The 15,595-nt window shown below is 35.9% G+C and overlaps 1 protein-coding gene across 1 annotated transcript in view; it reads right to left on the bottom strand.

Annotated features, from left to right (window-relative positions):
* Window positions 1-15,595, bottom strand: part of STK3 (serine/threonine kinase 3) — a 125,541-nt gene that overhangs the window by 64,691 nt on the left and 45,255 nt on the right. The window contains exons 7-8 of the mRNA XM_005479477.4: window positions 2,951-3,088; window positions 919-1,044 (exon numbers count right to left, since the gene is read on the bottom strand). Coding sequence (XP_005479534.2) covers window positions 919-1,044; window positions 2,951-3,088 — 264 coding nt within the window. The remainder of the gene's footprint in view (window positions 1-918; window positions 1,045-2,950; window positions 3,089-15,595) is intronic.

Here is a 15,595-nt window from a genome sequence, read left to right as displayed (position 1 = left end):
TAAGATATTCTCAGAAAACACTCTTTGAACAGAAAAAAAATGCAGCCATCCACACTGATTATTGGAGATAGAAAAGACTGCCCAGCATCTGCTTGAAAAGTATTCCTATACATAGATCATCACATAGCACTCTGTAACAAGGATTCTACAATTTGCTATAGGACAAACTGCATTTACTGCACTGCTCTTTTCTGTTCGCTCAAAGCTGTAACATTCCAGTCTCTCCACCTTCTCTCTGTGCTCTTCCTGAATGACCATACACTGTATGTATGGCAATACACTTCTTTGAAGCACATTATGCTCCACTGCACAAGACTAACCTGAAATGAATCATGTAGGAAAGAATAATAATGTCTGGAACACAGACTTTATCTTAACACTGCCAAACAATTCTAAATGCAACCTACTTATTACACAACCTGCTTCTCTCCTCAAACATATGCTGACAATGTCACCTGAAGAATGAAGTGCTGTCACCATTTTCACGTTACTTGTTACTGCCATCACTGCTTACTGAGTGTCGTCATTAATTATTCTGTGCATTAGGCTTAAACAAAAAACCAAAACACCAAGCAAAGTGCCCTGAACTAAAAACTAAACCACTTGTCTAGAAGTCCACCTGTGAAAGTAGAACCTTAAACAATTTTGAGGGTTTTAATATTAGTCTGAATAGCTGAAGTTGACATGGTTTCTTTTCCCACTTCCTAGAAAAGCTTTTTACTAAGACATTTCATGGAATAGTGCTGAAAGCTGGCTTATACAGCATAACTCATAATTAAAGAGTGGCATACTCAAAATTCATAGGCTTAAAACTACACAGAAAGCTGATAAAGTATTTGAACACAACTACAGGAAGTAGGGGAAAACCAGCAACTTATCTGTAAAGTATAGGTGATTATAGGAAAAATGGGTACATACCGAATTTTCTTCCTCCTCTTCTAGCTCTCTCTGCTGTTCCTCGTGTCGCTTTGCCTTTATCTCCATTGCTTCGGTGATCAGGTCCCTTAAAATTGAAACTGGCTTAGCATTCTTAATAAATGTATGCTAGGGGAAAAAAAATCGTTGAAATATGTAATATTGTTAAAGCAGTTGAGTTTCAGATTTAATTACAAGTCCTATTCAAGACCACAGATTTCAGTGATAAACAGTATCGTGCACTACACAGTAACCAAAATCGAAACCTACACAATATACACAGCATAGTATCTTTCAGCCCCTTAGTAACTAAATTTTTCTTTAACTATTTTTAATAACTTCAAGCCTTGGGAAATGTAATCACTTAATACCTGTTTCATGAGTGAGGATACAATTTTCCAAAGAAATCATGCAGAAAATTGTAAATAGAGTGGTGATGATCTGACATGGAAAACCAAACTTTTTCAGATATTCAGTTTCATAATTTAATTAATCTTAACAAATTGAGAGCATAAATTAATGGCTCTAACCAGAGCATCTGTGGCTGCTTACTTCAACAAACCTATACTTTAAATGTCATACAATATTTCTTGACCTATGATGCTGAAAAGTGGAACTAATAAAAAATCCCCTTACTTTTAGCAGGAAGTTTGATTTTTAATTCAAGGTCAATTAAAACATAACTTCTTAATTTAAGACAATATTTAATATATCGGACATTTTGCTGCCTAATAAACACCTGCTGTTAGAAAAAATTTGATTTTTGTATCATTATATGCAAATACAATTTAGGCAAAATACAACTAAGCACTTCATAAAAATATAAATACTTAAAAACTGTTCCATGAAGAACAGAACTGATGAAGCCTCATGCACTACACCTATTATCTATCTTCTCCCTTGATATATTAATTCAATTACTCTCTTTTTCTTTCCATGACTTCTGCTCACAAGCAGTACTTTCATTTCTACTCAAACATTTTCACAGCATCTCGAGCTCCATCACATATGCTCCAAATTCCAGCTGAGGAAAAAGACAACGCAGACTCCTGATGAACACACACAGTATCTGGTTTTCTGGTCAGTTAGGATGGGAAAGAAACTGTACACTGAAGCTTTTATTTTTGTTTCTCCTTACTTGCCCACATTAATGCAAGTCTCTTCTATCCAGCAGTCTGTATTCAGCTAACCATACAAACTTCACATCCTGAAGATGTCAAGTACTGGTTCATACATCACACAGACACTTTTAACTTTCAATTTTTACTTACCTTGTGGTCAACATTTTTGTATTTTGCAATGTATAAAATTAAATATTCATAGCACGATCTACCAATTTCATAGCATGATCTACCAATTTGACAGATTATTACCAAAAAGTACTTTGCAAAATTTTTGTTCTCTTTGTAGTGGAGTTCACTGGAACTTAAAATTTAACAGCTGCTATTGCTAGCTCAACACAGAATAAATCTAGCAGGAGACTAATACAGGAAGTGAGAGCCTGGCATGCCCTGCCTTGCTCCAAAGGTCTACGCTGCCAACTGTGGCTCACACAGGCAAGCGCCCACTTGGCTGAACTCAGCCCAGGAACAAACTCATGGCACTGCATCAGACCTTGCTAGGACACAGACACCTGCCTGCTCAATCTGACATGACCAGAAGGAAAGACTGAATATACCCCATGGCTGGTCCACACAAAAGGGTAACTTGGGCTCAGTTCTGTTACTAAACACTTGTCTAAATCCTGAGATCTACTGAGGGCCTCAAATCACAAAGCAAGGATCCAATACGAATTGCAAGAACTAGTCCTAAACTATTTAATGATTAATTTTAGAAGCTGTAAGAAGAGAAATAAAATGGGGGAAGAGATACAGGAGCTGACAAAGAAAAGACTACAAAGTGAAAAAGAAATAAGGCATAATAATAATTAAAATAAGATTTTCCCTTACAAATTTTCGCAACATTATGGGTTTGAGGGGTAAAAAACAAAACCCAAACATAAAATGTGCTTTTCCTCAGTAACTTAAATACTGACCTGTAGCAGCTGGGTTGCTGTAGCTCTTTGTTCAGGATTTTTCACTAAGCACTTCTTCACAAAATCTGTGAATTCATCAGACCAGAGCTCTGGCTTCCGGAAGGTTGGAGGGGGATTTGTAGGAATCATAAAAATAGCCTAGATAAAAATCAAACAATAGCAAGTCTAAACAAAACACATCACCACAGCAGCTGAAGCCAAGCTAAAAAAAAAAAGAAATTGCTTTATCCATCTTTCTTATCAGGCTAAGAATCTGTAAGACAAATTTTAAGTATGCAAGGATTTCTACTCAGATCAAGATTCAGAAAGTAAATCCATCTGCTACTAATATAACTACTTCCCATTAAATTTTCTCTATTTAAACTGTGTCCCATTGAGCACAAGACTCCTTATTTAATCTACTGCTGTACATCAATTTGAAGAGATGATTGTATTATTTCAGAAATTCTTAGCAGAAATTACAGCACTGCTTGTTTACACACACATATAAAATTGCTGTGAACAGTCAAGTTCACCTTCTCCTCCCTTAAGTGAACTTAGTTTTATTTGAGAATTGCTTCGGAAATTTGGGAGGATTGCTATTTCCTTTTGCACTCATCAGTCATCAGACAGAGCTTTAAAACTTGCTTGGCCAAGTAAGATTTAGATAAACATGCTAAAAGTCCTAAGGTAACACTAAAAGATGACAAATAAAATAATCACGTAACAAGTCTTACAATACTGAAAACTTACACGAAATTGAAAATGCACCATTTTACCTATATAGCAAAAATTTCTTCTGTTGAGAACCATATGCAGACAGATTTTTCAACTGGGAAAAAAATATTCATCCCATATTTTAAAAAAGTTTGTCCTACTCTAAGATTATATATATTGTGCCATTTTTATATTATTATTTCCAGGTTTTCCTCTAAAAATACACACTTGCAGTGGGGGGAGAACAGCCATACAACTCTGACAGACTACTGAAAAATAATGAAAATTTTTGTACTTTTGTCTGTAATAAATGCATCCAATATCATCACTTAAGACTTGCACATGATAGCAACAGATTATTCAGAACAAGGTCTATTGACAAGAACAGGCTATTATTGTCTTCTAAATCCAGGTTCAATTCAACCACATTTTCAAAACTCACAGGGAGTGAAAGTTCTTCATTTGTTTTTCTATGAGCATAGGCAGAAATACAAACCCAGAAAAGGGGAAAAAACTGATTCTACATACTTTTAACATACTAGAAGCACTAGAAGCTTCAGCCTGTGTCTGAAACATAGGCAGAAGGCAGAAAGAACTTAAGGAGATTTTATCCATAACTTAAAAGAAGTCTGACTGGCCTTGAAAGTTGGCTGAACTCAATCAAACCCTCATTAGAAAATTCTTCTCACATTCTGAAGGAAAGTGGAATCCATGCAAAATGATGTAAAAACTGTTTACTACCATTTTAATGAAAAATTAGTTCAGTACTGAATAGTTGCTAAACATTTACAAAATTTGCCATTTTGTTTAATAAAATTGTATGCTACAACAGCAGCTTTATATTTTCAGTGGGCAGCCATGCCAAACAAGTATATAGACTGAGACAGGAACCGTGGCACTCAGTAACTGGCCTTATCTAATTCACTTGTGCAAGATTAATTGTCAGTACACGTGAAGTACTTCTGGCAAAAAGCAGTGGCTAACAAATTCAGCAGTTTCTGTCCTTGAAATTAATGATCTCTTCTGAACTTTGAACTGATGACTTTTGATCTTATCTTCAGCTGTTCTTAACAGCGAACTCAGCAGTAGCTATTGAAAACACACAGCTGTAAAAGAAGGCTACCAACTTCTGTTTATGTGGTGTCAAAACGGGTACTCCTCTTTGATCACAAACATTGACCTCCCCCCCCACAGGTAAGCAATGATAAGTTACAGAGTCCTACTCAGCTCCACAGTTCTAGAAAAAATGTTTGCCTTGGCCAATTACTTTCATCAAATACACAGCAGTTAAGAACCACAGCAAAGAATTGACTTCTTTGCCATGCATAAAGGACAATGAGAAGAAAGAGGAAATTAGTGAATCATTCTTTTATGCCAGGCAACAAAAGCCACAAAAGGAGATATTCGAGTGTTAGCAGTTCTAAATCCACAGGTATGCTTTGTACGCTCATTGCAAACACCTACTTCAGAAATATGCATATCTATGTAATGCCTAAACTGTAGGCATTTTTAAATCCTACTATGCCACATGAGCTCTATTAGCTGAAGAGTAAAATCAGATGCATTTTTGTAATACAAGAAACCATACAGAAACTACTTACTGTTTAGTCCAACTTGGTAATTATGCCATGCACTTGCTAGCGTGTGCTAGCTCACTCCAGCTCTCATCACTCCATTCTATTAACCAACCTAAAATTCTGGGTTTCAATTCCATCTTCCCTCTATACTACCTAATTTTGGCTTGCATATTTCTCAGCAGAAAAGTTAAGCTCCTTTCCTCTTTCAGTCTACAATTTAGCTTTGACTACCTTGTTTCCTTTCAAGAGGCTTGCAAAGCAATTACTGGAGAATTATAAAGCTAGTCCCAAATCTCCAGGAATGAAAACAAAACACTTATCTGACAGGAACTTATTCCTCATTTTTGCTTCCACTTCTTGTCCAAAAGGTAATTTCTATCCTAAAATAGCTATATATTATTTTAAAACAAAACTAAGCTATTTCAATCACTCCGGGTGCCAATGGAAGCAGGAAATACTTGGGGTTTTTTCATGTTTCTTTCATCTTACCTTAGATTTCTCCAGTCCCTATGTTTTCCCAAACTATTACTTGTAGTATTTTTTTTACCTCCACTCCACTTGTAATTTTCTCAGAAGTTTCCCACAGCTCTTTGTTTCAGTGTAGCTCTCACCTTGGGGCTGAGGACAGTGCTCATACAGGCAGTGTTAGGCAAATGTTGCTACAAAGAAACACCAAATATAAGCTACAATCCAACCAACTACATGGGCTGAACTGGCAGTTCCAACTGCAGGAAATGTTAGGAGAAAATTGTTTAACAGATGGGGCAGGTTCTGACATACTTATAAAAGAGCTGGGGCTGACTCTTTTCTCTCTCCCACCCTCACCATCCCGTTCCACATTGCCTTACATTTCTGAGACAGAAAGGCAAATCTTACACGATTAACACAGCAAATATACAACCAAAGAATTACATTGTATGACTCAGTCTTCAGTCTCAACCATTCAATCACCTTTAAAAAGAGAAAGAAATCTCTAAAGATGCAAGAAGGATCAGCTTAATCTGTGTTTGTTTTCACCTGCATATAATAAAGAGTGAATTTCAAATTTGTCCTGAACTGATCCCTCCCCCTCTCAACCTTGAGCCTAGTTCTACTTTGAATCCTCTTTCACACATTGGTATGAGACAAATCCTTCACCTTGCAGTGCAACCAGAATTCAAGGCAGATTATAATATATGTATGATAAAAGATGGGGGGAAGAAAAAATCAGCCAGGGCAGCTTTTGGGGCCACTTCTAAATTGGGCACTGGACAATCCAACACAGTTTCCACCATACTTGTTCCCAGGCAGCACTTCCATGCTCATAAGTTGAATAAATACCAGACTGAGAACCGGGTATTAAATGAGAGCAGAAATGCACAAGTCAGCCCAGGATTTTCTTTTTGTTATTCTTAAAGGGCCTAGTATTTTAAATTAAGTCCAGGTTGAAAACAGGGGCTTTTTTTAGTATGAAGGTTCCTTTACAGACAATTTTATTGGCGTGAAAATATAATTATGGTGATGATGATGAATTAGGAAACGCCAAAAGAAAATTAGATGCTCATATACCACACATGGAAATTCCTAATCAGAAAATCCTTGCAGCTCATTCTTCTAGTCAATCAGAGTAATATATCTGTATTTCACACAGCCCACAAACACATTAAGTGATCAACAGCAATTTCGTAGAGGTACCATGTCTTCTGGCTTTTAGTTCCCTGAATAACTTATCTCTTATTATTTAGTTGAAATAAGTTGCTCGTAATAAAAAGCGGAAAATCTCCCCAGTATCATAAATGCTACTGAAGAGGACAACAAAGACTTCTATATTGTGGTGATTTTGTAATTTTCATGCTGTGAAGCTTCATTGCTAGAATCTACAGAGAAAAACTTTTTTATAAATAGGATAGGGATACATGACATCAGTTTGTGACTTCATTGTTTTTGGAACCACAATTATACTACTTAGTTCAGCAAATAGGAAACAAACACCAAAACACATTTAAACTCGGTAACATTTCAGAGTGCAAAAAACTATTTAAATCTGGCAAAGTTAAATATTGATTACTGCAAAATTTTAGTAACTTTGGAAACAAAGAATCACCTGAAAGACACATTTTTCTCTTGTTTGTGATGCACATCATAGAACCTCCATCCTTTATTGAACAGCTTTCAAAAAGACAATTAAAACACCATTGACTGAGTTACACAACTCATCAGCTGTCTAAGAGTGAAACATCAGCATGGAGAATGGTAAAATACTAGCAGGATTCTACACTGGATTTTCTTTGCTGAGCATGTTTTCTTGGTGTGGCTTTTTGGGGGTTTTCACTTTGTTTTGGTTTTATTCATTCAGAACTACAATACTGCAACACAGTGAAAAATAACGTTATTGGACAACATCTCACGTGTTTAAAGTCAAGAAGGTCAGTTCATAATCGGCTTCATAGTAGATAATACATTTATTTGTTAGAAGCATCCTAAAAATCACTGTTTCCTCCTCCCATCTGCAAACACAGATGTTGATGAAGATTATCTAGTGTACCCACACCTTTTGTGCAGAACTACAAACAGGTCTGGTTCCATCAAACATCTATCACACACCTGATCCAAGTTGATTCTTACCAGAATTATCAATGCAGGATTAAATGCAGAAAGGGACAAGTGAAGCTTTAGCTCAGGCAAGTTCTGGACAAACAATAAATGACAAAATTTTTCGTCCTAATGAGGGGAAATATGTGTGGCATTTAACATGCAATCTACTGTGCTTACTTTCATAGTTTTTAGTAATGGCCACTGATTAAACTATGTACACAATACTACATAAGTTAAAATTACATTTAAATGACTTTATTATAAAATCACATATATGAACACTAGGAGCACATGAAAAATAAAATAAAATAAAATACGAGGGAAAAAAACCAAACTGAATAAAACAAATCCCAACTGTTAACATAAGCTTCTCTCTGGAATAATGACCTTTCGATAATCAAATCAAAGTATGATTAACTTAAGATGTAAAGTAATAAAGTAATAAACACAGAGAAAAGATACATAATGGGAAGACCATTCTCACGATTAACAGCAAAGATGGGTTACTGAAAGATAAGCTATTTACATTGACCTGCATATTTATTATTGCTAGTAAGCTCATAACATACTGACAGCATTACTGCAGGTCAAGAATGTAAAGATACAGATCTGAAACATTTTGCAATAGTAAGTGCAATTGCAAATGTATTAAAAAGAATCCACCCTTGCCTCGTTATCACCGTCACGTAACAGAACAGTGCCTTCAGATTCACCTCTGAGTTTACTCTTCCTACTGAGGGGAAATTGGGCTAATGAAACCTATGGGTCCCTTCCAAACTGACATATTCTTTGATGCCAAAAAATTGCTTTCAATTTCAAAAGAACATTACAGATCATTTGTTATGTGACAACAACTTGAACAAGCTGGCATTCTACGGCCACAAGTTCCTTCAGTTTGGGGTCTTTCATAACTGGTTTTAAACACGCTTACTTAGAAAACTGATTTTTAAGTCCCATCACATTTCCTAACTTCTACCATATCCTCCACTGATATATTTAAAGGACAGAATTTCTTGTACCAGCTGCTATGCAATTATCAAGACAAAGAGTAAGTTCCCCCTGCTAACTCAGCTAAAAGGATCATGGTATCTGCGTATATGCCTGTTCATTATCAAGCCATTTTATCAGATGAGTAACAAAAATATTTATTACCACCAATGTGCTCCCAGAACTATCACCTCAGCATGCTGACTTAGTGCCAGTTGATTAATTTATGAGTTTATCTATTTCTTTTTTTTTCCATTTTTCAAAGCTTCTTGAACTCTTACAACCCATCACTTGTATTATCCAAAGATATCTGAAAGCTACTCAACAAAAAAAGGAGTTATATGCAAAGAAAGAACTGTGTTTATCTGCACTGACCTCCTTATGCTTGTTTCTCCCTTCTCCCTCTCCCTTCAAGCCCAGTAGACCTATCAGTATTTCTCCAGGTTTTATTCTACTATATTTAAATAATATTTGGGGAACTCTTCATTACTTCTGCCTGTAGTTTTTTGCTATTATCTTGTCCCAGATTTCCATTTTCTATTCTGAAATGAAAGTTTCAGTTTCTCTGTCCAATTCAGTAGGGTTATTTTGATTTCCTGACTCAGCTCTTCAACACAAAATGTTCCTGAATTCTGCCATTCAATTGAACGTCGTCTTTTTAGTTTAGGGATGTAACCTTCAAGTTCCCATTTCATCTGCAAGGTGCAAGTCATTGATGTCAGTGACTTTTCAAAAGAAAGAAGACACAGTCAGCAACCTGCTCCTCAAAATTCTTCCCTCCTTCAACTTAGATCCTTGAAAGCAGAGCAACAAATGCCTTTTCAAAGTCTGTAGAAATGAAAAACAAAGCATGGAAAAATCTGCAATTGTGTGGAGGTTTCTGAATCCTTCTTTGGTTTCACTGGGGTTTTTTTGTTTTTTTCCTTGGGTTTTTTTTTTCTCTTTTTGGAGTGAGGGGGGCAAGTGTTTTAGATAAGTGAAATTTTTCAAGTGAAAACAAAAATAATTTCAGGCTACTCAAGATTTTGTGTTTACACTACCCAGTCAGCTACCAGTTTTGAATTTTTATTGACATCTACAGGTATTTTCAGAGGAAAATAGCTAATTAAAAATAACCTCTTATAGGTACTAAAAAGTGTAAGTATTAAACATTTTATTGACAGGTGATACTGAAAGTTCACATTCTCAATAATTAAAAGCCTACACATTTTTAGTGTTCTTGGACATAAAAAAAAATTTCAACCCTGATGACTTAAAAACATCCAAGCACCAGTGCAAAAAAAGACAGTGAAAGTCAGCAAAACTTACAAAAAACCAGAAGTTTCAAATAGCTGAAAGGAACTGCAGCATTCAGACATCATCTAGGACAGTATTTCTAATAACTTCATTCAGCAAAAAGAAAACCTAAATGAGCTGAAATTTATTTCATTATTCTTATTCTGAAAAGTACCCTCAATTTCAGCACTGGGTGATCAAGATTAATTTTATCAGAGAGAGAAAGAACAGAACAGAAGAGTGTACTGCATGTATGTACATGTGGGGGTTTTAGGGTTTCTTTGAGGGGAGGAAGTGTTTGTGAATAAGGGGGTTGAGATAGGAAAAAAAATAAACTACCTTTAGTTTAGAAAGAAGTATCTGTTGTAGAGGTTTAAACTTCTAAGTGATTTTTTACTTAACACAGACTTGCAAAAACAAGTATTTTTAAACACTGTTGTATAGGAGGAAACTCCCTTTTAAAAGTGATGAGCAACACCTCCTCTTTGTGAGGAAATCAAAATCATCCTAACAGAGATATGGGGCCACTTCAGGCCACTGCCCAATTCAATTCAAACCCTCAGAATTCAACACTTAAAGTGTCTCTCAGACTAAATCCTACATTATAGCACATCCTTGCTCAAGAGCTAGGCACCTCACAGCCTAAAGGACATCTCCCAGGCACACAGGTGGCCAGGAATCAGAAGAGAAGACGTCTTTGTGAATGTTGTACCTTTCAGCCAGAAGCATCCTGCTATCCCAAATCGCTGCTATCACTCCCGCCACAGAATACATGAGATCCAGAACATGAACTTGAAATTGAACTACTACTTCTTTTTTCAGCACTGAACTACTTTCTTATCAGCTACAGAACAAGGAAATGCTTCAGAAAGTGCACACAGTATGGCAGAATCCAGGGAATACTTCTGTGATTAATTTAGTCTTCTTTCACCATAGTTTGTTTTGCTCCTGATTCAGTACTATCTTGAAAATTCATATGCATTATGCCTAGAAGGTTCCAACTTTTTACCCAAATATGAAACTTACCTTCCCATCAAGAAAACTCCAATGATAGACCTTACTTTAATAAAAAAATATTTTCTCTTCTTCCCACAGTATTTTCTGCAGTTTCTGAGAAAACAAGGCAATGATTACATCCAGAGTCATGCTAACATTTAATGAGACAGGAAGTGGAAAAACTGCATTTGCAATTATATTTACTAGTAGAGGAATCAAGGAGTGAGTAACTTATATTTGTGAGAAAAAGCTGCAGTAAACTTACTGGACTTTAAATGTGAAATCTCTGACATAACCACAGACAATAATAATGAAAGAAGGCATTCAAGAAGTATGTGGCAGTTCTCCTTTATCTGGGGTATGTCAGACCTCCAGCAGCACTTTTGTGCTCAGTTTCAGGCATCGAACTTTCAGAGATGTGAACTGACCTCAGATGGTTTGAAACAGAGTAACTGCAATGCTTAGATATTTTAAAAAGCACACTGTGCAAGAAAAGACTGAATGAATTAGGATTGCTCAGTCTAAAGAGGAGGATACAGTGGGAGATACGGTAACAGCCCCCAACATGTTAAATGCCACTTCAAAGAGGGACAAAGTCTATAAAGAACTGAAGAGGAGCTAATGAGTTTAAATTTTAACAAGGAATATTCAGATTACATGGTAGGAAAGTTGCCAATAAACTACCCAAGAAGTTCCAGAACTTGGTGTTTTATTCTACAAAAAGTATAAACAAACGCAGTTTCAGAACTTCATTATCAAAATCTGGGCATGTGTTTTGAGGACAATTTTCAGCACCACCACCTTCCCATTTGCCCTGTGCTCATATAAAATTAAGTTTAAAAATAAAGTATTAATAAAAAAGGGGGGGGGGGATTATAATGTTTGGTCAGCCTAGGTGCAGAAACAGAATGACCATGTTACGTTTAACACAAGAAACATGAAACACAAATGAACAATGCCTTTCAACAGTGTTTGCTGCTTCCTACTTCACCTTTTACAATAACAGATGAACAGGTGACAGCAAAAGCTGGCCACTAGCACAAAGCAAAACAATTCATTCACCTGCAATATGCAAACTAAGAACTAAAATTAAACTGACAGATTACAAAATTCTAGACATTAAATGCCAACATCCTACAGACATAATGAAAACAACTAATTAATTACAGATTTTGAATGAAAGAGTAATTGAGTTCTTACATCTTAAAGCACAGTCTACTTTCATCAGAAGAATGAAAACCCCTCCTGTTTCTGCTATGCTTACTCTCAAGGAACTGAGAGAATACAAGACTCAATGGTGCTGCCTTCCCAGACACCAGGTACATACAAAAACAGTGCTACTGTTGATTGAACACTGGAAGCATTGCTAGTGCTTCCAGTATTCTCCCTACTACTTTCAAATAAATGTCATTTATATTGTAAAGCCTTAAATTTCATTGCTAAATTAGTGTAATAGCCACATTCTTTCCTGTAAGGAAATGTAGTTACTATAGTAAATCTATTTGTGCTATTCCATAGGCCATGATGCAGTGGGAGGCATTACAAAGTAAAATCTGGACATGGCAATGTCCAAATGAAAAGAGAAGTACAACCAAGGCATAGTATTACTTTTATAATTACACTGATCTTACATGCTAAAAAACGAGCACTCTTTTTAAACCAAACTGAATAGTACAAGATCACAGTCAGAGTTAAAATTAAAATATAGTGGCAGAGCTGATACTTCAGTTCTTCAAGGCACTGTGTTAGCTTGGTATGTGTAAGCACTGCTCTCTGGTACAGGGTGTGAAAAATATAAACTACATCATGGAATTCAAAAGTCTATTCAAAAGCCATGGAATTCCTACCAAATGACAGAGATAAAGCAATTATACCAAATTCTGGACATGTTAGGTAAATCAATTTTAAAAAAATCTCTGAAAAAGCATTGTGTCTGAGGAAACTGGAATTGTTAACAATTGCTCATGATTTAATAAGTGATATCATATATATCCTCAGGAATATTCTTCCAAAACCAGAAAATGTTCTAAAGAGAAAAATACACGCAAGATTCAGATGCCATGCACCTTTTTTAAGAGACAGTAAAAAGTAAAATGAACTGTGAGCCAAAGTTAACTCTGTATCTTCAGTTTTATTTATCAAACTGAAAAATCTCTCCAACTTTCTCTTTTCCTGTATGAGACCAAAACTATGAGATGTTCTGTTTGTATTACAATTATACTAATTCAATGCAGGTCACTTGCATTTTACTGAATCCAGATGACATTTAGTAAGCTAAACACAGGCCAATTGGCTTTTTTTTTTTTAAGGTGGGGGCTGGTTGCCGCTGGGTAGGTCATACAGTGGCTACAGAACACAATTGCTTGAATTACATTTTGACTTACATCAAACACAAAACTGAAGCTAAAAATTACCCTTTTTTTTCTGCATGCCTTCTAGATTTCCTATATTGAAATGTACTAATTTAAAAGTCACCTCTTTCCACCCTGAGGTGATAGATACGAACAGATTCAAAGTTTGTGTTTTTCCTTCTTTCTCTACTTAGTTTAAAAATATACATTTTTAATAGTCTAAGTAGTACAAACAATTTAGTTTTCACTTTATTTTTAATATCCCCAGTGGCTAACTAACCTTTTCAAGTCTGCTCATTTGAACATACCACAGTAAAAAAGAAAAACATAGCACCCTAGATTTAGTGAGTACTAAAAATAAGCCTCTTCTGTTTCTGCAACATCTGTATTTTCCAATCAACCCGAACTGCCAAGTAATTAGCCATACAATAACTTTCACTGATAATGAAGAGAAACCAGTTCCAGAGGAGTAGGAAAACCCTCAAGCACATCTCCAAGAAAGAAATAAACAAAATGTCTTTCTTAATGCTTTAGTTGTGATCAACGGCTGATTCTCTTTTGACAAAAACACTAGCTATAAAACAGTAGTTAAGATCTATGCTATTAAATAAAAAAACAGTTTAGACTTAGTGCACTTGACTGCAAATCAGTTAGTGATATTCTTTCTAATCATGTCTGCTGGACTTTGGCATCTTTTTTTTCCCCCAGAAGTTATCCACCTCTCAAGCCTTATTATCAATTGCCAAAATAAAGTAGCTTCATTATTTGTGTATTCTGTAACACCCTGAATTATACAAATTAGTTATTATTTGTATCATCTCAAGGTTTTGTACCCACCTCTTATTCCTACCAATATGATCTGCTACGCTTTCAACAAATTTCACCCAACAGAGGAAAACAAAGCACAACACAACAGATTAATTAAAATGCATTACGCTAATGGCATCCAGTGCTAATTAGATGACTTGGTCATCTCTCACTCTACAGGATATCAAGGACATAGAAGAGAAAAATTCTTCATAATTAAGAAAAAAAAATCAGAGCATAAGATATTTTGGAGGCCAGAAACAGAGACATTGAGAGAAAATATCTGCAACAATGTGAACTGGCCTTGCATCTATTTTTCTTTGTTTAAACCAAACTATAAACAAACCTGAAGAAAGATGAAAAAAATAGCAAGTATCTAGAGTCAAGAGGCCTACATTATTCAGCCTGGAATATTTTTAAGAATTTCATAAGTGCTGGGCTTGAGTCTGTGGCCTGTGTTTTACTGCCCTGTCCAAACACTTACTGATCATATTTTCATTTTTTGTTCCACCTCAAGGCATGGATCATAGCTTTTCTACGCTGACTGACACTGCAGAGAAAAAAAAACAAGTGAAAGCAAAGCCCTGTTACTGCAGGTACACACAGAAATCACATTCCTTCGCAAACTGTTTAGGAACAAAATCCATAGCCTATATTGCTGAAAAAATTACAGTTTAGCAATGTGGCAGTTGCAATCACTCAAGTATGCAAACAATATAGCAATAGCTGAAGCACTGACCAGAAATGCTGATATTGTATAAATGGGCCATATCATACCCTTAATTCCTAGCAGCTTGTCCCCAGTTCATACAAAATACCTCAGGGCAGACAGAGGAAAAGATTTCTGAATGCAAGGGTTCTTCAAGGTACAGCAGCCATATACAGTTACATGTAAATGGCCTTTCCTCTCCACAAAGGATACGTTTGCAATGACACTCCTGGTTCCACCAGCAACAGGATAACTACTCACTGAGTAAACTGCATAGGTCACATGAAGCATCCCAAAAAGCATCTTCAAGATTCATCTTGCTTGAACAGCTTTTCAATAGCAGGATACTTTACAACATATATATGCAACTACCAAGTGAAGGCTTTGTAGATCTGAGAAATGTACACTTTGAAAATGGTGAAGAACTTGCATCTCCCTTGCTCTAATTGTATGTATTCATTCCACTCAAGCAGCTTCACAGAAATTCCTCTATCCAGACTAAGAGTATCTAGAAAGCTCCCTTAGAGCAGAGACAATAGAGGCAAGAAATATTCCTAAGCAAAGTAGGAAACTAAAGCATGAATGACATCTATGTTACCTGAGGAACACGTGCAATCGGAAAAGAGTACCAGCTGGTAGACTCCCAGCATAAAAAAAATAATAAGCCAATCCC

The sequence above is a fragment of the Zonotrichia albicollis genome, chromosome 1 (assembly GCF_047830755.1).
Source record: "Zonotrichia albicollis isolate bZonAlb1 chromosome 1, bZonAlb1.hap1, whole genome shotgun sequence".
NCBI lineage: Eukaryota > Metazoa > Chordata > Aves > Passeriformes > Passerellidae > Zonotrichia > Zonotrichia albicollis.
Note: the sequence above shows the minus strand (reverse complement) of the source record. Positions and strands in the feature narration are given on the sequence as shown.